Source organism: Perna viridis, chromosome 7 (genome assembly GCF_037379345.1).
Source record: "Perna viridis isolate PV_CMFRI_1.1 ecotype Kerala chromosome 7, ASM3737934v1, whole genome shotgun sequence".
In the NCBI taxonomy this organism is placed as follows: Eukaryota; Metazoa; Mollusca; class Bivalvia; order Mytilida; family Mytilidae; genus Perna; species Perna viridis.
Genome location: NC_142451.1, coordinates 13,117,245 through 13,143,372, shown reverse-complemented (window position 1 = coordinate 13,143,372; position 26,128 = coordinate 13,117,245). Strand labels below are relative to the sequence as shown.

The 26,128-nt window shown below is 36.5% G+C and overlaps 1 protein-coding gene across 1 annotated transcript in view; it reads left to right on the top strand.

Annotated features, from left to right (window-relative positions):
- Positions 1-22,481, top strand: part of LOC148611386 (SCO-spondin-like) — a 35,793-nt gene extending 13,312 nt beyond the window's left edge. The window contains exons 6-20 of the mRNA XM_088595186.1: positions 926-1,096; positions 1,989-2,159; positions 3,270-3,440; positions 4,551-4,695; positions 5,200-5,246; positions 6,290-6,460; positions 7,571-7,715; positions 8,184-8,266; positions 9,310-9,480; positions 10,799-10,969; positions 11,290-11,460; positions 12,470-12,640; positions 15,315-15,479; positions 19,435-19,594; positions 22,383-22,481. Of these exons, the coding sequence (XP_088451312.1) occupies positions 926-1,096; positions 1,989-2,159; positions 3,270-3,440; positions 4,551-4,695; positions 5,200-5,246; positions 6,290-6,460; positions 7,571-7,715; positions 8,184-8,266; positions 9,310-9,480; positions 10,799-10,969; positions 11,290-11,460; positions 12,470-12,640; positions 15,315-15,479; positions 19,435-19,594; positions 22,383-22,401 (2,132 nt within the window). The 3' untranslated portion in view covers positions 22,402-22,481. The remainder of the gene's footprint in view (positions 1-925; positions 1,097-1,988; positions 2,160-3,269; positions 3,441-4,550; positions 4,696-5,199; positions 5,247-6,289; positions 6,461-7,570; positions 7,716-8,183; positions 8,267-9,309; positions 9,481-10,798; positions 10,970-11,289; positions 11,461-12,469; positions 12,641-15,314; positions 15,480-19,434; positions 19,595-22,382) is intronic.
- Positions 22,482-26,128: the final 3,647 nt, after the last annotated feature.

Here is a 26,128-nt window from a genome sequence, read left to right as displayed (position 1 = left end):
AAATGAAAAAAATATTTTTTTTTAAGAAAAAAGTTCTATATTGTAACAATAAAATTATTGAACATGTCCAAAACTTCCCTATATTTCTGTAATTAAAGACATGATGACATTTAATAAATGCTTGTTATACAAAGTATTTCTGTTGGTACTGAAAAAAAACTCGGGAAATCATCATTTTAAAAGACAAAAAAATGCCTTTAGATAAGAAAACGTAAATATCTTCAGCTCTTGCTGCTGCAGACAGGTCTTTCGAAATTATTGAACAGAATGAATCGATTAATCAGATCGGTCGCCATGTTCTATGTCCTGTGGTGTTTGGCCATGTAGTAGTAGTACAAGTGACAACCAAACGGATTATGTGTTGGAAGGGTATTCCATTTGTATTGAATTTGTCCATGGTACCTACATACACTATATAAAGACTTCTTGAATGTATTGATATCGTACTGTACCTTTCTAGAAACTGTATATACTATTCAGTTTTCTCTTATTAGAATAGAATTATCTTTGCAGTAAACAGTGTCTCCTTGTAATATTTAAAGTCATGGACCGTATTAAATTAGGCGAAAAGATTCTTGCAATTTCCGAGTAGGCTGTCTGCATGACATTTAAATTCGGGCGCTATTTAAAGCATGATTTATATGTCTCAGTAAATGGAGGATGGTCATATTGTCACCATAGGCTACATGAACTAAGTCTTGTGGCGGTAGAAGAACTAGAAGTACAGGAACTTGTACAAATCCATCACCTCAGTTTGGTGGAGCAACTTACAGCGGACCTTATGCACAGTCTACTGATTGTAATAGACATCCCTGTCCAGGTAAAACAAAAATATAATCTAGTGTGTGGAGTATTCTTAATATGTTGTTATAATTTGCTGTAAATATAAACGGTTTAAACAAATTGTTTGAATTAATAATTTCAGTGGACGGACACTGGACAGATTGGTCAGATTGGTCGTCATGTTCTGCGTCCTGTGGTGGTGGATCACGGAGTAGGAATAGAACTTGTGACAACCCACCACCTGAATTTGGTGGAGCGGACTGCAGTGGAGATGATAAACAAGATGACAACTGTAACCAACAAACATGTCCAGGTTAAATCAGACTTAGTATTCTTTCTATCTGACGGCATAATTTAGGACAAGTTAAAATAGCACAACGCTTAAACTTTGTAACTTCTTGATTTACTAAAGGACTATCGGAGTTCATTGTATGCGGTCAACAATTATGTTACAGAAGACAGATTTGATCAATGTCAAAATAACTGCATCTTTTTAAGTGCTTGTCATTCAGTGTTTGGTGGCAATATATTCAAATTCATTTCATATTTGAATAAAATATCATAAGACTATATTGAAATAAACATCCGTCTTTATTTACATGGAAAATTTTGGGGTAAATCTTGAAAATATCAATCATTTAAAACTTGCAAGTTACGGTGTGTTATACACGAGTTTAATTGAGTATTCTGATCAACATCGTTAGATAATATTGATATCTGCGCCATGACAACTGATTCATTCAACGTGTCATAGTTTTCCTTTACTCGTTTGTCTACCCCGGATTTGACTTTTTATGAGCAACTCGGCGGGTGTTTCTAGAAAAGAAGAGGACGCCTACCATACCGGTGCACCTGGTCCATGCTCCCAGTTTTTAGTGGAGTCCGAGTTGCTGATTTGCCTTTGTTACTTTGTATGATTTTATTTACTTTATGTTCATTGTTGTGTATGTCTGTTCCATGTCGGGTCTTTGTTTCTGGATAACATTCTTTTGATTACCGATATAACCTTGGTTCCTTTGATTACTCTCTCAATTTGATGGAACTAATTGTGACGGCCCTAATGCGCTGTCTACGGATTGTAATAGACATCCCTGTCCAGGTAAAACAAAAATATAATCTAATGTGTGGAGTATTCTTAATATTTTGTTATAATTGGCTGTTAAAACAAACGCTTTAAACAAATTGGTTGGAATTTACAATTTCAGTGGACGGACACTGGACAGATTGGTCAGATTGGTCGTCATGTTCTGCGTCCTGTGGTGGTGGATCACGGAGTAGGAATAGAACTTGTGACAACCCACCCCCTGAATTTGGTGGAGCGGACTGCAGTGGAGATGATAAACAAGATGACAACTGTAACCAACAAACATGTCCAGGTTAAATCAGACTTAGTATTCTTTCCATTTAACGGGATAATTTAGGACAAGTGTAAGCAGAGGACGCTTACTCTACCGGTGCACCTGGTCCATGCTCCCAGTTTTTAGTGGAGTCTGAGTTGCTCATTTACTTTTGTTACTTTGTATGTATTATTTTAGTTACTTTATGTTCTTTGTTGAATATGTCTGTTTTCCATGTCTGGTCTTTGTCCCTGGATTACATTCTTTTGATTACCGCTATAACCTTGGTTCCCTTGATTACTCTCTGCAATAGCACAACGCTTAAACTTTGGAACTTCTTGATTAACTAAAGGACTATCGGTGTTCATTGTATGCGGTCAACAATTATGTTACAGAAGACAGATTTGATCAATGTCAAAATAACTGCATCTTTTTAAGTGCTTGCCATTCAGTGTTTGGTGGCAATATATTCAAATTCATTTCATATTTCAATAAAATTTCATAAGACTATATTGAAATAAACATCCGTCTTTATTTACATGGAAAATTTTGGGGTAAATCTTGAAAATATCAATGATTTAAAACTTGCAAGTTACGGTGTGTTATACACGAGTTTAATTGAGTATTCTGATCAACATCGTTAGATAATATTGATATCTGCGCCATGACAACTGATTCATTCAACGTGTCATAGTTTTCCTTTACTCGTTTGTCTACCCCGGATTTGACTTTTTATGAGCAACTCGGCGGGTGTTTCTAGAAAAGAAGAGGACGCCTACCATACCGGTGCACCTGGTCCATGCTCCCAGTTTTTAGTGGAGTCCGAGTTGCTGATTTGCCTTTGTTACTTTGTATGTATGATTTTATTTACTTTATGTTCATTGTTGTGTATGTCTGTTCCATGTCGGGTCTTTGTTTCTGGATAACATTCTTTTGATTACCGATATAACCTTGGTTCCTTTGATTACTCTCTCAATTTGATGGAACTAATTGTGACGGCCCTAATGCGCTGTCTACGGATTGTAATAGACATCCCTGTCCAGGTAAAACAAAAATATAATCTAATGTGTGGAGTATTCTTAATATTTTGTTATAATTGGCTGTTAAAACAAACGCTTTAAACAAATTGGTTGGAATTTACAATTTCAGTGGACGGACACTGGACAGATTGGTCAGATTGGTCGTCATGTTCTGCGTCCTGTGGTGGTGGATCACGGAGTAGGAATAGAACTTGTGACAACCCACCCCCTGAATTTGGTGGAGCGGACTGCAGTGGAGATGATAAACAAGATGACAACTGTAACCAACAAACATGTCCAGGTTAAATCAGACTTAGTATTCTTTCCATTTAACGGGATAATTTAGGACAAGTGTAAGCAGAGGACGCTTACTCTACCGGTGCACCTGGTCCATGCTCCCAGTTTTTAGTGGAGTCTGAGTTGCTCATTTACTTTTGTTACTTTGTATGTATTATTTTAGTTACTTTATGTTCTTTGTTGAATATGTCTGTTTTCCATGTCTGGTCTTTGTCCCTGGATTACATTCTTTTGATTACCGCTATAACCTTGGTTCCCTTGATTACTCTCTGCAATAGCACAACGCTTAAACTTTGGAACTTCTTGATTAACTAAAGGACTATCGGTGTTCATTGTATGCGGTCAACAATTATGTTACAGAAGACAGATTTGATCAATGTCAAAATAACTGCATCTTTTTAAGTGCTTGCCATTCAGTGTTTGGTGGCAATATATTCAAATTCATTTCATATTTCAATAAAATTTCATAAGACTATATTGAAATAAACATCCGTCTTTATTTACATGGAAAATTTTGGGGTAAATCTTGAAAATATCAATCATTTAAAACTTGCAAGTTACGGTGTGTTATACACGAGTTTAATTGAGTATTCTGATCAACATCGTTAGATAATATTGATATCTGCGCCATGACAACTGATTCATTCAACGTGTCATAGTTTTCCTTTACTCGTTTGTCTACCCCGGATTTGACTTTTTATGAGCAAATCGGCGGGTGTTTCTAGAAAAGAAGAGGACGCCTACCATACCGGTGCACCTGGTCCATGCTCCCAGTTTTTAGTGGAGTCCGAGTTGCTGATTTGCCTTTGTTACTTTGTATGTATGATTTTATTTACTTTATGTTCATTGTTGTGTATGTCTGTTCCATGTCGGGTCTTTGTTTCTGGATAACATTCTTTTGATTACCGATATAACCTTGGTTCCTTTGATTACTCTCTCAATTTGATGGAACTAATTGTGACGGCCCTAATGCGCTGTCTACTGATTGTAATAGACATCCCTGTCCAGGTAAAACAAAATTATAATCTAGTGTGTGGAGTATTCTTAATATTTTGTTATAATTGGCTGTTAAAACAAACGCTTTAAACAAATTGGTTGGAATTCACAATTTCAGTGGACGGACACTGGACAGATTGGTCAGATTGGTCGTCATGTTCTGCGTCCTGTGGTGGTGGATCACGGAGTAGGAATAGAACTTGTGACAACCCACCACCTGAATTTGGTGGAGCGGACTGCAGTGGAGATGATTTTGTTTGTTTGTTTGTTGGGGTTTAACGTCCGAGCAGCAATATTTCAGCTATATTCAGACAATGAACATGAAATGGATGATAAAATGAACATGAAATGAAAAAAAAAGAGAATGGGTCACAAGGATAATAGGGTCGACACATTTTGATTGCCACTGGAAAAAGGGGGGATGGGTAACGTCGGGCAATTTATCCTCCTGTGGCGGAGCGCAAAGGTTCCTACTCCTATCGAATACCACAGCAGGGTTCTTTAACGTGCGAGGACCGCGGCATCTTTCCCAACACGGTGCACCACTATGGTTTGCGGTCAGGTTTTCCGTATTATAGCCTGACAACCCCAGCATGTAACACGCCAGGGGTACCCCATTCCACCACTTGGGGCACACATCCCAGTTGCTCTGTGGGCAGAGCGCCTAGCCCCCGGCTAGGATTCTGAGCACTATTTAGTCGCCTTATACGACAAGCTTAGCGCTGCTGCAGGCCTATTCTTTCATCACCCGGACCTGCACGGGGCAGTGGAGATGATAAACAAGATGACAACTGTAACCAACAAACATGTCCAGGTTAAATCAGACTTAGTATTCTTTCTATCTAACGGGATAATTTAGGACAAGTGTAAGCAGAGCACGCTTACCCTACCGGTGCACCTGGTACATGCTCCCAGTTTTTAGTTTGTTGTTTGTTTGTTGGGGTTTAACGTCCGAGCAGCAATATTTCAGCTATATTCAGACAATGAACATGAAATTGATGATAAAATGAACATGAAATGAAAAAAAAGGATGGGTCACAAGGATAATAGGGTCGACAAATGTTGATTGCCACTGGAAAAAGGGGGGATGGGTAAGGTCCGGCAATTTAGCCTCCTGTGGCGGAGCGCAAAGGTTCCTACTCCTATCGAATACCACAGCAGGGTTCTTTAACGTGCGAGGAACGTGGCATCTTTCCCAACACGGTGCACCACTATGGTTTGCGGTCAGGTTTTCTGTATTATAGCCTGACAACCCCAGCATGTAACACGCCAGGTGTACCCCATTCCACCACCTGGGGCACACATCCCAGTTGCTCTGTGGGCAGAGCGCCTAGCCCCCGGCTAGGTTTCTGTTCACTATTTAGTCGCCTTATACGACACGCTTAGCGCTGCTGCAGGCCTATTCTTTTAACACCCGGACCTGCACGGGGCCCCAGTTTTTAGTGGAGTCCGAGTTGCTCATTTACTTTTGTTACTTTGTATGTATTATTTTAGTTACTTTATGTTCTTTGTTGAATATGTCTGTTTTCCATGTCTGGTCTTTGTCCCTGGATTACATTCTTTTGATTACCGCTATAACCTTGGTTCCCTGCAATAGCACAACGCTTAAACTTTGGAACTTCTTGATTATCTAAAGGACTATCGGTGTTCATTGTATGCGGTCAACAATTATGTTACAGAAGACAGATTTGATCAATGTCAAAATAACTGCATCTTTTTAAGTGCTTGTCATTCAGTGTTTGATTGCAATATATTCAAATTCATTTCATATTTGAATAAAATATCATAGGACTAAATTGAAATAAAATCCGTCTTCATTTACGTGGAAAATATTGGGGTCTGTATTCATAATTTCAGTGGACGGACACTGGACAGATTGGTCAGATTGGTCGTCATGTTCTGCGTCCTGTGGTGGTGGATCACGGAGTAGGAATAGAACTTGTGACAACCCACCCCCTGAATTTGGTGGAGCGGACTGCAGTGGAGATGATAAACAAGATGACAACTGTAACCAACAAACATGTCCAGGTTAAATCAGACTTAGTATTCTTTCCATTTAACGGGATAATTTAGGACAAGTGTAAGCAGAGGACGCTTACTCTACCGGTGCACCTGGTCCATGCTCCCAGTTTTTAGTGGAGTCTGAGTTGCTCATTTACTTTTGTTACTTTGTATGTATTATTTTAGTTACTTTATGTTCTTTGTTGAATATGTCTGTTTTCCATGTCTGGTCTTTGTCCCTGGATTACATTCTTTTGATTACCGCTATAACCTTGGTTCCCTTGATTACTCTCTGCAATAGCACAACGCTTAAACTTTGGAACTTCTTGATTAACTAAAGGACTATCGGTGTTCATTGTATGCGGTCAACAATTATGTTACAGAAGACAGATTTGATCAATGTCAAAATAACTGCATCTTTTTAAGTGCTTGCCATTCAGTGTTTGGTGGCAATATATTCAAATTCATTTCATATTTCAATAAAATTTCATAAGACTATATTGAAATAAACATCCGTCTTTATTTACATGGAAAATTTTGGGGTAAATCTTGAAAATATCAATCATTTAAAACTTGCAAGTTACGGTGTGTTATACACGAGTTTAATTGAGTATTCTGATCAACATCGTTAGATAATATTGATATCTGCGCCATGACAACTGATTCATTCAACGTGTCATAGTTTTCCTTTACTCGTTTGTCTACCCCGGATTTGACTTTTTATGAGCAAATCGGCGGGTGTTTCTAGAAAAGAAGAGGACGCCTACCATACCGGTGCACCTGGTCCATGCTCCCAGTTTTTAGTGGAGTCCGAGTTGCTGATTTGCCTTTGTTACTTTGTATGTATGATTTTATTTACTTTATGTTCATTGTTGTGTATGTCTGTTCCATGTCGGGTCTTTGTTTCTGGATAACATTCTTTTGATTACCGATATAACCTTGGTTCCTTTGATTACTCTCTCAATTTGATGGAACTAATTGTGACGGCCCTAATGCGCTGTCTACTGATTGTAATAGACATCCCTGTCCAGGTAAAACAAAATTATAATCTAGTGTGTGGAGTATTCTTAATATTTTGTTATAATTGGCTGTTAAAACAAACGCTTTAAACAAATTGGTTGGAATTCACAATTTCAGTGGACGGACACTGGACAGATTGGTCAGATTGGTCGTCATGTTCTGCGTCCTGTGGTGGTGGATCACGGAGTAGGAATAGAACTTGTGACAACCCACCACCTGAATTTGGTGGAGCGGACTGCAGTGGAGATGATTTTGTTTGTTTGTTTGTTGGGGTTTAACGTCCGAGCAGCAATATTTCAGCTATATTCAGACAATGAACATGAAATGGATGATAAAATGAACATGAAATGAAAAAAAAAGAGAATGGGTCACAAGGATAATAGGGTCGACACATTTTGATTGCCACTGGAAAAAGGGGGGATGGGTAACGTCGGGCAATTTATCCTCCTGTGGCGGAGCGCAAAGGTTCCTACTCCTATCGAATACCACAGCAGGGTTCTTTAACGTGCGAGGACCGCGGCATCTTTCCCAACACGGTGCACCACTATGGTTTGCGGTCAGGTTTTCCGTATTATAGCCTGACAACCCCAGCATGTAACACGCCAGGGGTACCCCATTCCACCACTTGGGGCACACATCCCAGTTGCTCTGTGGGCAGAGCGCCTAGCCCCCGGCTAGGATTCTGAGCACTATTTAGTCGCCTTATACGACAAGCTTAGCGCTGCTGCAGGCCTATTCTTTCATCACCCGGACCTGCACGGGGCAGTGGAGATGATAAACAAGATGACAACTGTAACCAACAAACATGTCCAGGTTAAATCAGACTTAGTATTCTTTCTATCTAACGGGATAATTTAGGACAAGTGTAAGCAGAGCACGCTTACCCTACCGGTGCACCTGGTACATGCTCCCAGTTTTTAGTTTGTTGTTTGTTTGTTGGGGTTTAACGTCCGAGCAGCAATATTTCAGCTATATTCAGACAATGAACATGAAATTGATGATAAAATGAACATGAAATGAAAAAAAAGGATGGGTCACAAGGATAATAGGGTCGACAAATGTTGATTGCCACTGGAAAAAGGGGGGATGGGTAAGGTCCGGCAATTTAGCCTCCTGTGGCGGAGCGCAAAGGTTCCTACTCCTATCGAATACCACAGCAGGGTTCTTTAACGTGCGAGGAACGTGGCATCTTTCCCAACACGGTGCACCACTATGGTTTGCGGTCAGGTTTTCTGTATTATAGCCTGACAACCCCAGCATGTAACACGCCAGGTGTACCCCATTCCACCACCTGGGGCACACATCCCAGTTGCTCTGTGGGCAGAGCGCCTAGCCCCCGGCTAGGTTTCTGTTCACTATTTAGTCGCCTTATACGACACGCTTAGCGCTGCTGCAGGCCTATTCTTTTAACACCCGGACCTGCACGGGGCCCCAGTTTTTAGTGGAGTCCGAGTTGCTCATTTACTTTTGTTACTTTGTATGTATTATTTTAGTTACTTTATGTTCTTTGTTGAATATGTCTGTTTTCCATGTCTGGTCTTTGTCCCTGGATTACATTCTTTTGATTACCGCTATAACCTTGGTTCCCTGCAATAGCACAACGCTTAAACTTTGGAACTTCTTGATTATCTAAAGGACTATCGGTGTTCATTGTATGCGGTCAACAATTATGTTACAGAAGACAGATTTGATCAATGTCAAAATAACTGCATCTTTTTAAGTGCTTGTCATTCAGTGTTTGATTGCAATATATTCAAATTCATTTCATATTTGAATAAAATATCATAGGACTAAATTGAAATAAAATCCGTCTTCATTTACGTGGAAAATATTGGGGTCTGTATTCATAATTTCAGTGGACGGACACTGGACAGATTGGTCAGATTGGTCGTCATGTTCTGCGTCCTGTGGTGGTGGATCACGGAGTAGGAATAGAACTTGTGACAACCCACCACCTGAATTTGGTGGAGCGGACTGCAGTGGAGATGATAAACAAGATGACAACTGTAACCAACAAACATGTCCAGGTTAAATCAGACTTAGTATTCTTTCTATCTAACGGGATAATTTAGGACAAGTGTAAGCAGAGCACGCTTACCCTACCGGTGCACCTGGTCCATGCTCCCAGTTTTTAGTGGAGTCCGAGTTGCTCATTTACTTTTGTTACTTTGTATGTATTATTTTAGTTACTTTATGTTCTTTGTTGAATATGTCTGTTTTCCATGTCTGGTCTTTTTCCCTGGATTACATTCTTTTGATTACCGCTATAACCTTGGTTCCCCTGATTACTCTCTGCAATAGTACAACGCTTAAACTTTGGAACTTCTTGATTTACCAAAGGACTATCGGAGTTCATTGTATGCGGTCAACAATTATGTTACAGAAGACAGATTTGATCAATGTCAAAATAACTGCATCTTTTTAAGTGCTTGCCATTCAGTGTTTGATGGCAATAAATTCAATTCATTTCATATTTGAATAAAATATCATCAAGACTCTATATTGAAATAAACACCCGTCTTTATTTACATGGAAAATTTTGGGGTAAATCTTGAAAATATCAATCATGTAAAACTTGCAAGTTACGATATGCTATACACTAACAAAAATATAATCTAGTGAGTGGAGTATTCTTTATATGTTGTTATAATTTGCTGTTAAAATAAACGCTTTAATTAAATTGGCTGGAATAGAATATCATAAGACTATATTGAAATAAACATCCGTCTTTATTTACATGGAAAATTTTGGGGTAAATCTTGAAAATATTAATCATGTAAAACTTGCAAGTTACGGTATGTTATACACGAGTTTCATTGAGTATTCTGATCAACAGCGTTAGATAATATTGATATTTGCGCCATGACAACTGATTTATTCAACGTGTCATAGTTTTCCTTTACTCGTTTGTCTACCCCGGATTTGACTTTTTATGAGCAACTCGGCGGGTGTTTCTAGAAAAGAAGAGGACGCCTACCATACCGGTGCACCTGGTCCATGCTCCCAGTTTTTAGTGGAGTCCGAGTTGCTGATTTGCCTTTGTTACTTTGTATGTATGATTTTATTTACTTTATGTTCATTGTTGTGTATGTCTGTTCCATGTCGGGTCTTTGTTTCTGGATAACATTCTTTTGATTACCGATATAACCTTGGTTCCTTTGATTACTCTCAATTTGATAGAACTAATTGTGGTGGCCCTAATGCGCTGTCTACTGATTGTAATAGACATTCCTGTCCAGGTAAAACAAAAATATAATCTAGTGTGTGGAGTATTCTTTATATGTTGTTATAATTTGCTGTTAAAATAAACGCTTTAAACAAATTGGCTGGAATTTACAATTTCAGTGGACGGACACTGGACAGATTGGTCAGATTGGTCGTCATGTTCTGCGTCCTGTGGTGGTGGATCACGGAGTAGGAATAGAACTTGTGACAACCCACCCCCTGAATTTGGTGGAGCGGACTGCAGTGGAGATGATAAACAAGATGACAACTGTAACCAACAAACATGTCCAGGTTAAATCAGACTTAGTATTCTTTCTATCTACCGGGATAATTTAGGACAAGTTGCAGTAGCATAACGCTTAAACTTTGTAACTTCTTGATTAACTAAAGGACTATCGGAGTTCATTGTATGCGGTCAACAATTATGTTACAGAAGACAGATTTGATCAATGTCAAAATAACTGCATCTTTATAAGTGCTTGCCATTCAGTGTTTGATTGCAATATATTCAAATTCATTTCATATTTGAATAAAATATCATAGGACTAAATTGAAATAAAATCCGTCTTCATTTACATGGAAAATTTTGGGGTTTGAATTAATAATTTCAGTGGACGGACACTGGACAGATTGGTCCGATTGGTCGTCATGTTCTGCGTCCTGTGACGGTGGATCGCGGATTAGGAATAGAACTTGTGACAACCCACCACCTGAATTTGGTGGAGCAGACTGCTTTGGGGATTTTGTGGAAAAACAACACTGCAATAAACAAAAATGTCCAGGTAGTATAATAGATGCTTACTGTAAATAAGGATTAGTTATCAGACGCGGATTCATAAGGGCTGATCTGGCGTACGCCCCCTAATATTATGAAGAAAAATGTTTTGCATTTAATTTTGATATCAATATGTATATAAAGTATATGAAAAAAAAGCTACCAATTAATAAAATTAAGAGGTATCGGATAGTCGAGTCATGACGATACAGCACAAACAACAAAAAATATATAAATCAAAAAGATAGTACTCCGACACCGATTAAGATGTTACCAGGGAATATAAACGAGTAAAATTTTCAGTCAACTTATGACCTTCTTCAGTGCTAGGCATAAAATGAGTGTATAGGGTGGTAAATAACGTGAACACAACTCACTGTATCATCAAGTGCATTCCCATGACGTTTAAAATTTATTGTCGAAAGTATAACATTGATATCAAAATTTGAGATGATCTTGAACTTTGTGAACAATCAGCTAGAAACAAGAACAAACACGGTAAAGAAATTAAACTATACAAGCATGGAAGAATTTTATAATTTTTTTTATTCATTCCGTGTGGATGTAAAGCATGAAGTTCTTTTAATCCACAACCCTCCCCGCTTCAACCTCTGTGGATCGCTTCAGATCGTATTCTGTTCTACGATTAGGGTTTGCATTTTGTTGAAATCTTCGAGGTCAATAGAAACAAGGATTTAGTCTAAAAGACAAAACAAATATGCGAAATTATTCTTGAATAGGGACTTACATCTATATCAATGATATAGATGTAAGTCCCTATTCAAAAATAATTTCGCAGATTTCAACTGTTTTCTCTTGTAGACTATATTGATATATATATAGATGTAAGTCCCTAGTCAAAAATAGTTTCGCAGATTTGTTTTCTTTCAGACTTTCAGCTTACTATGCGACTAAACACAATTTTGGCTGTATTTTTATACACCATTTACATGAACATAAATTGCGTTTAATTGATTGTTTGTTCAGTATAATTTTTATCGGCATTCTTGTTACAGTTGATGGTGGTTGGAGTGATTGGTGTGAATGGTCAATGTGTTCTGTGTCATGTGGTCATGGATTGCGAATGAGGACAAGACAATGTGATAATCCTGCGCCAGCTTGTGGTGGAGCTCACTGTCACGGGGATCACACAGAGGAAGATGCTTGTTACGCAGGGGAATGTTATGGTAATAGATTTGGTTCAAAACAAAATACCCGAATATAATGGGAGCCTTTTTAAAAAAGTATGCTTGTGTTGCGTTTTTTTTTTTCTGTAATTATTTACTAGTTCGATTGACCTGATTAAAATACCTTTGAAATGGTTTTATATTCAATCGAATCATTAACTAACAAGCGAGCGAAGTTTGCTCTTTAAAGTATAGAAATTCCTCTAAAAATTCATCATACTGACAGATGAGAAACTTTCGTCCAGCAGAACACTACATCTGGGTATATTAAAGTTTCAGCAATACATGTCGTAAAAATATAAGCTTGACAAAACGTTTAATAGACGTCTATGTTATTGAAAAAAAAATACTTCCGAAGCAAAGTATCAGCTTCCCTTTTCAACAAATTCGACTCCATGTGTTTATTCTTTATTTTGTCAAGTTTTTTTTCTAGGAATTTTTCATCAGCAATAAGTGGGGGACGGCAGTGGACATTCCAAATATTCGTAAAATTATCGGAAAATCTGTTCCGGGTTCGGCGTATACTGCAAGATTTTATCAAATTAAAAAGATCCTTCCAACCGGAAGTAGCTTTTTGAAGAAGAAAAAAAATCCATGGACGTCTTTTAAACGTTTTGTTTAATAGCCTGCATTTTTAGCTATTGCTTTCACTTGGGGTGCGTCGTCGTCGTTAACAATTCTTTTAAAAAATCTGATCAGAAACTACAACAAAGAATGGAATGAAAGTTGGTATTACTGTTTTTAGAGTATTCTAAACAAAATTACTGTTTGGATTTTTGATCAGTGAAAAAGTACATTGCCGCCGTTACTAAAAAATCGAACATTGAAGTCAGACAGCAATTTTTTGCATATATCTCCAAAACCATTCGGATTAACCAATTCTGACTAGGTAAAAGTGTTCACCATGATGAGATCTATCTGTGATATAATTTTGGTGAAGATCTGTTAAGCCTTGTTGGAGTTATTGCTTTTTTGGACGTTTTCTTCTGCTGTTTTTGATGTTATTACTTTCAAAAATCTTCTCCTCGGAAACTACTATACAAAATTCAATGAAAGTTTGAATTTTGTATGTGTGTTAAATTGACAGTTTGGATTGTTGATTGATGAAAAAACATGGCCGCTGTTACTAAAAATAGAAGAAAGGGTCGAAATACAGTTTTTTCGGAAATAACTCAAAGACTGTTGAATTTATCTAATACCTGATGGAGAGTAATATTGTTCACCGTCAGTAGACGGACCTTTGCCAAAATTTTCAAAATCATTTGCTGCCTGTTGTAGGATTTATGTCTCCTGAAACAGATTTTTTATCTTTTTAATGTGTACAACTCCCTGAAACCAATTGCAACAAAATTAAATTAAATAATATTTTTAGGGTTTTCTCCTCAAACTGAACATTTAAAAATTTTTCATCAGTAAAAAAATGGCCGTCGTAACTAAAAATAGAACATGGCGATCAAAATGTTTTTTCTTGTTTTTTTTTCCCTCAACTACAGAATAATGAAAGTGAAAACTACCCATTAGATATACATGGTATTCTAAGTTGACAGGCAGTATTGAAATTATTTTTGTCGGCGATTTTCAAAATGGCTGCGATTTTACGACCATCAACACCAGTTGCTGAGATTCCATCTTCAGGAAACTATGTGTTTTCAGTTGAATGGTGATGACAAAAGATTGCACTGGGGGGGGGGGGGGGGCATTTTTCCGCATATTTTCATATTTGCTTTGATTTCAACGATAATTGGGTTATATAGTATGCCTAGTCTCCTGATATGAATGGTAATGATGGAAATTTTGGATAGCTGTGATTCAACTTCATTTTTTGTTCTTTTTCAGCAAATCTATACTGGGCTAATACCCCTTAGATCTGTGGAATAACAGGGCATAGGGGACCCATGTCCATTTTTTTCCAAAGGTTTTAAAAACACATTTTACAGTGTCTTAGGTACTCTTTTGAACTTAAAGCATTTATCAATATATGGTCCTTGTCAGAAAATTACCGTCAAACATTGTAAGTAAGCACGATACTTTTACTTACTTAGTTAATAGGGCATGGTTTGTCAGGTGAGCGATTCAGGCTCTTCCATACTTCTTGTTCTGAAGCTTAACTGTATCCTGATGTACTGTTTTTATTGGACGAAAGTATGATGGATTTTTAGACGAATTTTATACATTTAAGAGAGCTTTCTCGCTTGATACTGGTATATGATTTACTCTGGGTCGTTCATTTGGAGGAAAAAAACCAGACACAACTTCTTACATTAGGACGTCACTTTCCTAATTTGAGGGCTAGGCGGTCCAGACCGCAGGTTTGCCTAAGAAAGTAAACAAATAAAAATATTTAAAGAAATATTTTGTAATAGTGGTTGGGGCTTTGGTCCGCGTGGCCAGAGATCAGTGTTTCATGCGGTGTAGGGATTTCTTGCTTTAGCTGTGTTGTTTTGGTTTCTTGTAATTCGCAACCAGGTTGAGCAGAGATAAAATGTACTTACGAACATCATGCTTACATATATTAACCGTAATTGATTGGTCAATCTGTGATGTCCCTTGTTGATTATTATCAATGTGTTTCGTCTTTCGGTGTTTTTTTTTAAATTCAACACTTGAAACTATATAGTGAAATAATAATTAATATCATAAATTCTTTTTTGACAGTTTAATTTTCTTTATATAGTTGAGCTATCCTGTCAAGGCGGTGGGCACCCCCTGACCCGCTATAACGAGGTTGTAATGTGTGGAGTGGGTTCCTTTTACCCCGTTTGTCCAGATGGGTACCAATGTCAATCAACAAGATCTATGTACCGATATCACCATTATTCTATATGCTGTCCAGTTGATGGTACGTTGCTCTTACAAGAAATGTATTTTAAGTAAAATGTTAGTCATATATACTCCCGGTAAATATTACAATGTACATACGTCGGTATGATGCACACAACCTCTCAACGGGTGCATAAGAACCTCGAATACTACGGATGTTCAAGGTCCTAAAATAAATTGTATAGAAGTGCTCAAGAAAAGCAAATACATAATATTGTTATTGGTGTAAACTTTAATTACATACTTAGTTTTAACTTTTCATGAGCCAAAAAAAGTAAATTTTAGTCTCGAAATACGTACCAAAATTGATGCCTAAAATTTGCATTGTTTTTGATAGGTTTATTCAAATAAGACAAATATATATTAAAATTGATTGTATTACAAATTACAAATATATTGCGTTATTGCATACACATGTATCATATGATAAAACAATGCAAAATTAACAAAACATGAAGTATTCAGAGATACATTGAAAGCATAGCATAAAGTCAATTTCAAACAATTTACTACTACCGAAGTTCCATACGTATACATATACAAAAAGATGTCTGGGCTGCATAATCTTGATCTGTCATCTGTTGGTTGAGGAATCCGTCTTTAAGGATGCCAAGTCTATTCTCGATGTTTCGGTATTTCTTCTGCTGCTACCTGTATCTGGTTTGCTCATGTGTTTGCTTGTGTTTTTTGGAGCAGTTCTATCAATTTGTAAATGTTCAGATGGACGTGTCCAATGAGTTTCTTCAGCCTGCCATCATTCACAGTGGTTTATGGTGCGTGGTCCTTCGGTTGAGAATAGGTTCTATTGGTTCCTGTCTTGTCCCTCTATCCAGTATTCGGTTACATATCGGCGAAAGCTGTTGTATCGATGTCGATGCCTTCTGCTTCTTTTAATACGCTGAACCAGACATCCTTTACCAGGTCTGTTGAGATAAGTGGGAGTACGGCTGCTCGTCTCACCAAAAGTCATAGGTCGTCGTTCTCTTTATAGGCTTATGCGAGTCAAAGTTCCTGTGTTGGCCACCAAATATACCGAGTATAGTGGGAGAAACAGAGTGACACGTTGGGAAAAATGTTACAGAAAGTTGTTGTCCTTGTTGCTGGCCTGTAGGTTGAAGAGTCGGTCGTACGTTTGTTCGCTCTTTCCAGGAAGGAAGGAGAATACTAGTGGGTACATCACGTGGTCAATATCTTCTCTCCCCTCTAGTTATCTTAACCATGTTCTGATAACCATCAAACTCAAGTCTGACTCTGCCGAACTTATTTGGTACAAAGTTTACTTCAAGCATTGCATTTGCCGTCGTTGTCACTTTCTTAATGAACCTAAACGGACAGACATATGCATTGTCATACTACAAGGCATCAATGAGTTCTGCTCAATATTTCATGTGAGCTATGAACAAAGCTAAAATCCATGAATCATGAAAAGTGAAACAAGTTTATTAATAACTTGTAATTAATAATAATCAGGTATATGTATGTATATTTGACGAGTATTGTAATAAATTTTAATAATATTATATTGCCTAAACAAATTTTAAATTATTTCATTTTCAAGAAGAATTCAAGTAATTACCTTAAAAAGATAGGAATATAGTTTTAAAGTATGTATTGTCTTAATATGCTAATTATTTTTGCAAAAACAGAAGAAATACAAATTTAAATGAAAAAATATTACATTATTATTATATTTTTGCGTCATCCGACTTTTTTTTATTGGAAAAGGTAAAATACAGGTAAATTCAAACTATCAATCCCATTTGAGGACCCTATAATCCCTTAATTGATGTTATTTTAGTCTAACAATTAAATGTTGGAGAAACCTGAACTCACCTTTTGATATGGTACAAGCTCTGACGTCACACGGCCCCAGCTTCTCTGGCAAGTTAGCCGTTAGACGATAGAGCAATCCCGGACTATCAACGAAGATAAAGTGGCTGGAGTCCAACTAATATCATCAAAACATAAAGCAGTTTGTTACCCCCAGATAATCAAAGTCGCCACGAGGCATAGCCGAAGATAACATCGAATTATACTGCTTTATCACCCTCATAGCTATATGTGATATACTTAATTATACTGAATGTTCCATTTTCAGGAGAGGGTAATAGATAAATATAGATCATAAAAAGAATTTTCATGTCAAAGTTGTTGGTTTGGTTGTGTTCTACCGACTGCTTAGAATTGAATTTCCATGCGATAACTGAGATTTTTCATACCTATATATATCAGCCCTGCGTTATAATTTTAACTCGAAAGCCGCCAGTCCCGTTGGGTGATAATCATTATCTTAGAATGATAATGAGTGTGATTTCAGAAAGGACTTTTGATATTTAACCGTATACTTCAAATAGTAGAGCTTGTACAAATGCTTGTAGTTTTTTTTAGCTCACTTGGCGTCCGTCGTCGTCGTTAACAATTTTTCAAAACTTTTCTCCTCTGATACTACTAGACTAATTGGAACCAAATTTGGTATGAATGTTTCTTGGGGTATCTTGCATAGAATTGTGGGGATTTTTGATCGGTCGAAAAACATGGCCACCGATACTAAAAATAGAACATAGGGGTCATACAGTAGTTTTTCGCATATATCTCCAAAACCGTTAGGTTTAGCCAAATTCTGACATGAGGTAAAAGTGTACAGCATGATGTCATTGAGATCTATCTGTGGTCAGATTTTCATTTTAATCTGTTAAGCCATGTTGGAGTTATTGCCCTTTTTCGACGTTTTTGTTTGCTATTTTTAATGTTATTTCTTTCAAAAGTCTTCTCCTCTTACACTGCTTGACCAATTGGAACCAAACTTGGTATGAATGTTCCTTGGGGTATCTGGCACAGAACTGTTGTGGGGATTTTGGATCCGTTGAAAACATGGCCGCCGTTACTAAAATAGAACTTAGGGGTCAAACAGTAGCTTTCCGTATATATCTCTAAAACCGTTAGATCTAGCCATTTTTGAGTGAACAAAAGTGTTTAGCATGATGAGATCTATCTGTTGTCAGATTTTCATTTTAATCTGTTAAGTCATGTGGGAATTATTGCCCTTTTTGACGCTTTTTTTTGTTGGTTGCTATTTTTAATGTTATTTCTTTAAAAAATCTTCTCCTCTGACATTACTTGACCATTGGAACCAAACTTGATACGCATGTTTCTTGGAATATCCTGCATAGAACTGTTGTGGGGATTTTTGATCCGTGGAAAAATATGGCCGCCGTTACTAAAAATAAAACAATGGGGTCAGACGGTACTTTTTTCGCATATATCTCCAAAACCGTTAGGTTTAGCAAAATTATTTCAGTTCTGATATGACCCTTATTATATGACCTTCAAAAGTCTTCAGAGATCAAAGTTGTCAGGCGACTCCTTGTAAGAATTACTGCACTTGAAAGATGAAAAATGACGGCTTTTTTATTAAGTTTTCAGGCAATATCTTGAAAACTATAATAGATAGAAAGAAATTTTCAATCGCTGAAATGATTCTTATGATAGTCCTAACAAAGTCTTCTTGAATTAAAATAATTGTTGGACAACTCCTTGTCAAATTTATTGCCCTTGATCGGCAAACTTTAACCAAGAGAGCGATCCAAGCTCCTGAAAGCCTCTTGTTTTAAAATCGAGTATGAAAAGAAAAAGAAATAGGACAGCACACGAACTGTCTCCTCTTTACTTAAAAAAATGTATATATGCAAATAGAAAATTTTCGTATTTCCCTTTTTGCTTTATTGGAAATCGATAAGACATTTTAGAAGATAATATTTCAAACGCACATTATAAAAGATATTTTTGTTCTCAAACGAAAAAAACTGAAATTAAAATAGATGCGGTCTGTGGTCCGCAAAAAAGCACCTTTAAAGCTACGGTTCAACAGCTATTACATGTATATCACGTACACAAATATTGTGTTCCTCAGGAGTATGAGTTTTATTTAGCATAATAATACAGAATGCTGTATTGGAAACTTGTTTTTATTACAGCGTGTAGTCTGGAAATGGACATGGGAGCCGGGACAGATTATACATGGGCCTATTACTACGACTCCTCCTTGGGTACTTGTTTGCAGTTTGTGTACTTCGGACACGGTGGAAACGCAAATAGATTCCAGAGTATACAAAGTTGTGAACAGAAATGTAAAAAGTTAGTGAATAACAATTTATGAATTCACATGGAATACTAACGAAAAGCTGTTTTAATGTACACCTTGCTTCTGCCTTTAAAAATAAGCGTGATACATAGTTCATTTCAAGTGTGTTTAGGGCCTGTGCAATATTTATCTGAGGGAGGGGCCGGTGTACAACAATCAATAGCTTTTAAAAATATCTTTTGGCCCGCTGTCATAAATATAAAAAAAACCTTCATGCTCCCTTTCATATTATTAAAAAAAAACTTGCAGCCCCGCTAATTGTCAATCACAGAGACAATATAAAAATAGATCTTAAATTATAATGCATCTTTACTTCCTATAAATAAAGAATTGTAAGAGTCAACATTTAAGTAGCAGTCTGTTTAAAATCATGCAAAAAGCCATTTATGCATATCAAAAACCAGCCAATTTCTGTTCTATTTCCTGCATAGAAACCTTAAAATTTGCGGATCACAAAACCACTATTTTTTCAGTCGGAGGTTGGATATTTGAGAAAAAAAGATACATGGATTGTGTTCAAACATTTTAACATTTTACAAGAGTTATCATTCTCTACAGAAAGGACTATTGTTTCATGAAATTATAGCATGTATAGACCCTAAACAAATTGTCATACCCATGGGTTTCTTTTCACCATGAATCACTTTATCTGAATTTTGCATGATTTTTACATGGACTAGTATTTAACTTTTTATTATCAATAGAAGTCTTGAAATCTGGATTCATTAAACCTTTAAGTTTTTTTTATATGTTGGATTGCCGCTTAAGAATTGGCAATAATAAAAAAAATTGTCTATTGAAAAATAACATAAATTTTCCATGTGCGTATTGTTTATTGCGCGAAGTGCAATAAACTAAATATGCACATGGAAGTTTTATGTTATTTTTCAATAGACAAAATTTTTGTCATAGCCAATTCTTATAAATTAATTTAAACCATAATTTTATTTGTAAACATGAGAAAAGTAGCTCTGAATTGAACTGAATAGGGGGCGTGTCAATATCTTTTTGTCCATTGAGATATAACAAAATTATTACAACCAATCAGATTACAGTATTTATATCAAATTAATTTATGTAAGTTTATTGATTTGTCCCTCAATTTTTACATGGGGCCTTTCAGAGCTCACTACTTGATGAGGTTATCCTCGTGTTGAAGGTCTTGTTGTGACCGCTGAAGGTTTTAAATTTACCACTGGTTGTAATGGTGGTTTGCATCTATTGCATTACACCATATCCGTTCTTTTTCAAATGACTGTTAAAATGTTACTCTGCTGACGATATATAATTTTAGAATTCGTGAACAAGTGATATTTGGATTCTTGTTATTTGTATTATTCATAAAATAAAATGAAAACTTTAATTTTATAAATGTGCATTTGACATAATTTCTCATAAATAAACATGTACTCTAGTCAGAATGCTACCTGTGATTGTATTATGTGTTATTACAACTGAAAAATATTGATTTTTATAATTTACTGTTATTTTATTTACTTTTGGTTACTAAACTTGATTATTTTATTATGTCTTTAATATTAGTTTTTAAAAAGTTTATGCCCTGCAAAAAGATTTAAAAAAAAACTTATCACCCTGCTAATTATTTTTACGAAAAAAGTATTTGCCCCGTCTGCGTTTGCACCGGCCCCTCCCTCAGATAAATATTGCACAGTCCCTTATAAAGGTTAGAGAGAGAGATTAAGTTTTTTTTCTATTTCTGGGCTATATCCTCAAATCATCAGTTGGTTTCTGGTAGAATAGTTGACTACTTGAATAAAAAGATTGCACGCGTTAAGCAAGGGTGTGCTAGTTAATGTTGCGTGCAAGTGAAGCTGAAAAGGAAAATAATAATTGCTTGTGAGTATCATTGTTTGTTTGTTTTTAGCTTACCTGGCCCAAGGCCATATGAGCTATTGCCATCACTTGGCGGCCGTCGTTTGAAAATTCTTCTCTGAAACTACTGAGCGGAATTATATGAAACTTTGCACAGATGTGCCTTAGGGAATCTTGCACAAAAAATTGCGTTTAGATTTTTGATCTGTCCAAAAAATGACCGCCGTTACTAAAAATAGAACATAGGGGTAAAACAATAGTTTTTCGCATATATCTCCAAACGGTTAGATTTAGCCAAATTCTGACAAACATGTAGAGTAAAAGTGTTCAGTATGATTAGGTCTATCTGTGGTCAAATTTACGTTTCAATCTTTTAGGCCATATTGGAGTTATTGCCCTTTTTCGACGTTTTTTTTTTTTGCTACTTTTAATGCTATTTCTTTTTCAAAATCTTCTCCTCTAGCTGGCACCAAGTGACCAATTAGAGCCAAACCTGGTATGAATGTTTCTTTGGGTATCCTGCATAGAACAGATGTGGGGATTATTAATCCGTCCAAAAACATGGCTGCCATTACTAAAAATAGATCATAGGTGTCAGACAGTAGTTTTCCGCATATCTCCAAAACTTTTAGGTTTAGTCAATTGCTGAAATGATCCTTATTATGAGGCCTAGACAAGTCTCCAGGGATCAATGTTGTTAGACGACTCATTGTAAGATTTACTGCCCTTAAAAGGTAAAAATGACGGTTTTGTTTAGTTTTCAGCCACTATTTTGAAAACTATGATAGGTAGAAAGAAACTTTCAATTGAAGAAATGATACTCATGATAGTCCTACTAAAGTCTTATTGAGTCAAAATTGTTAGACAACTTGTTAAATGTATTGCCCTTGAAAGGCAAAATTTAACCAAGAGAGCGATTCAGGCTCCTGAGAGCCTCTTGTTTTGCAGGTACAATGTTGGAAGATAATGGAAAAAATGGCAATGGGGATTTCTGTGAAATGTTACCTGAAGGAATATTATGCTTTGTTTAGTAAATTTGTTCCCATACTGGTCTTTTTTCTTTTCTTTACATCTGATTTCTCTAATGTACAGAGTAATGTTTGTGTGAATATGATTGCAGTAGTAAGGGTTGGCTGAAACACCATTTCCTAATGCAGAGAACATAATCTAGTAAAACAATCAAGCTATCATGGAAAATGTAAAACTATTTACACATCACTCGTTTTTAGTCCGAATTTCCTCTGACCCTGCAACCCTCCTCTTTTTATTTGGATATTGATATGTCGGGTTGGGGTCAGAACGATGTGCCATACAAAAAGTTGGAGATTTAGCGGTACCGCTAAACTTTTTGTATGGCACATCGTTCTGACCCCAACCCGACATATCAATATCCAAATAAAAAGAGGAGGGTTGCAGGGTCAGAGGAAATTCGGACTACATTCGTTTTGTGATATTTTGATTGATTGATGTCTATAGAAAAAAGAACGGATATGGTGAAACGCAACAAATTTACCTAAATACAAAATAGTAAGTACTTTCAGAGATCATCAAATGGTCTTTAACAAGTATAAACACTTACTTTAAGTAAGCTCGGAAAGGCCAGACAGTAAAAGTACTAAATTCCACGGTAACAGAACGGTGACACTACTACGCTTACCCTACCGCTGCACCTGGTCTATGCTCCCAGTTTTTAGTGGAGTCCGAGTTGCTTATTTGCTTTTGTTACTTTGTATGTATGATTTTAGTTACTTTATGTTCTTTGTTGTGTATGTCTGTTTTCCATGTCTGGTCTTTGTCCCTGGATTACATTCTTTTGATTGTCCTTTAATCTTAGTTCCCTTGGTTGTTCTTTGATTACTGCTACAACCTTGGTTCCCTTGGTTGCTCTTTGATTACCGCTATACCTTGGTTCCCTTGGTTGTTCTTTGATTACCGCTATAACCTTGGTTCCCTTTGTTGCTCTTTGATTACCGCTATAACCTTAGTTCCCTTGGTTGCTCTTTCAAAATAAAACTAATCTTTTTCCATACCCGAATAAAGCAGTGAGAGAAGTATCAACTGGAAACGCAAAACTGTCCGTGTTTCTTCCAACCATTTTGCAACGTCAGATTCAAGCAGTGATATGATTATTTTCCTAGCAGGGAAATTGTCATGGACAACTGGGATGGGGATACGCTCAGAAGCATCGTGCACCGACCGTGGGTCAATGATTTAAACGTGATATAGATTAAGACGAAAGCTATATATCGTAAACCAAGAAACAAAAACTAAGCAAAGTATCACTGAAACCGATAACTTTAACAGCATGCAACGTACGGAAACCAAATGAAAAATAAATTTAACACACAAACCTATATAAACTGGGAGCGTGCATGCATGTGGACAAGATTAATGGGAATTATAAGCTTCAGTACTCCGTTGATGCATAACCGATAAATAATGAAAGATGAAAACTACGACGAATAGAAAAAAATGTATTTGCTCTGACATCACTTTGGGTAGTAGATTGTGAGAAGGTATTATAGGGTCTACGAGTTGCGGAACAAAAAAAATGTGAATAATTTATCAACATGCAACTTTCGGAAATTGTATTTTTTTTTTAATTTTGGAAAGATCTCCGGAATAAAATATCGAAGCACTAAAAACATGTTCTCAAAAAAAAAACAACAAAAAAACAAAACAAAAAAAAACATCAGTTTCAGGGATTGGCTATAGATTTACCTATTTGGGATTGGTGAAGACTGATTCTGAAGAAATATGTCCCTGTTCTCACACAAAAAAAACAGATAATTTTCAGTGAAAAGCTATATCCACCACTTTGTGTGTTTCATATTTTCTCGGGAATCAACGTGTTATATAAAATATTTTCATTTTTCATAAAATTCAAATCTCTTGTAATGGAATGCCAATTTCATGCAAGGGACCTTTTATAGCTAGATTGAAAACTGTACTGTGGCAAGAGCAGTATATAAGAAAATTTTTTTGCCCCCCACTCCCTTTACCTAAAACTCTGGATACGCCACTGCACTGTAATTATGCAACCTACATTACATACATAACATGACAAAAACTGCCATAATAGGACAGGGACAGAAAGTCAAACAGTCGACCTATCAAATCCTATGTTTCTTTCATAATTCTCAGAAGTGGTCCATGCAAATATAACTTACTTGCAATCGCTCTGATGTTGGTAAGCTGGTATCTTCATACAACCCGCCAGTAATTATATACTTCATCGACGCGCACATATAAAAGCTTGTGTTACTTCTAATGCATGATCTTTTGATTTCTTTGTCATTTTCTTTTAATTAAGTTTATATGCAACTGCTGTACGCAAGTACTTGGTTTATCTGTAGTGTTGAGTTTTAGGCACTCCAATCTAGCCTTATAAATTGATAAATCTTTGTTCTAAAATTCGATCCTGGATATCGGCAAAAAATACAGGAACGTGAATAATGAGACAATTCATAAACATCAAAATCCAAATGTATGCAAACACGTGAAAACAGAAAACAAAGACGATCTACATATACTATGTAACGAAATAAATGAAATGTATTACATTTAAAACGAAAGATAAGGAAAACAAGACGTAGCACAAAAAAACTAAATATGAACTGACAAATATACTGGAATGACATCAGGTATGAAATGAAGCTTTACAGTCGTTTGACTTTTACTTCTGATCTTGTTGAACTGAGCCCAATGTAAATACCAGTTTTACTAAGTGATAACTTGTAACAGTGGAGCTTGTAACATAAACATGGATTTTTCCTTTGATCTTATTAACAAATTATAAACAAATAACTAATTTAAAACTGTGTACTTCTAAAAACCATGGTCTAACAATGAGGAAATTATATCATAATTTTTGACGTCACAGAAAATCAGAAAATAAATCGTTCATTTTCCAGGCGCGTAGCTGAGGCCAAATTGAAGTGTAGGCTAAATTACGGCAGGGGGTCGGTTGGCCGCTTAAGGCCCCCAGCAGGTCCCGGGCGGACGAAGCCCCCCCCCCCCCCCCCGATGCTCCGCGGAGATAGCGTTTTAGAGCATCATTCATGCCTCTCCTGGAATTATTTAACTATAAAAAAAATGGCAAAATTAAGTGCAGGCAAAAGCTTTTTGCCTAACGGCAGCTACGCGCCTGTTTTCTTCAGAAGTCTGTCATGGTTTAACATAAGGATTTAAAATTATTCCATAGTTCAAACTCCGCCCACCACAAAAGGTAAAAGGGAGATCTCCCCTTGATTTCTTCATATAAACAAGCTGCAAATGCACATTATTAGGCTACTTTATGTGTGAATGCTTTGGAAAGGACCAGATAAGGCGATGTTTTTTAATATCTTTTATTCTTACCTGTTTTCATCAACTATATTATTCATCAATTTTGAGAAGGTCTGGGTTATTGAACTGTTAAATTTAACGGTGGTTTCGTAAAGGTATGCGTTAGTGCGATTGTTTTCTACACTATAATACAATAAAATCTTTTCAAATAATCTGAGAAATACTTACGTACATTTGAATTTATCTTCAGCTTATGTCTTCCGTAAATCCAGTTTTAAGATGATAATAATGAAATAATAATAATAATAATAATAACAATAGAGCTCTAGAATTGCACGCCTACGACGAATTTCATTGGCTGAATGTTATGATACAAAACATATTTTCCACGCCTTACTTAAATATGT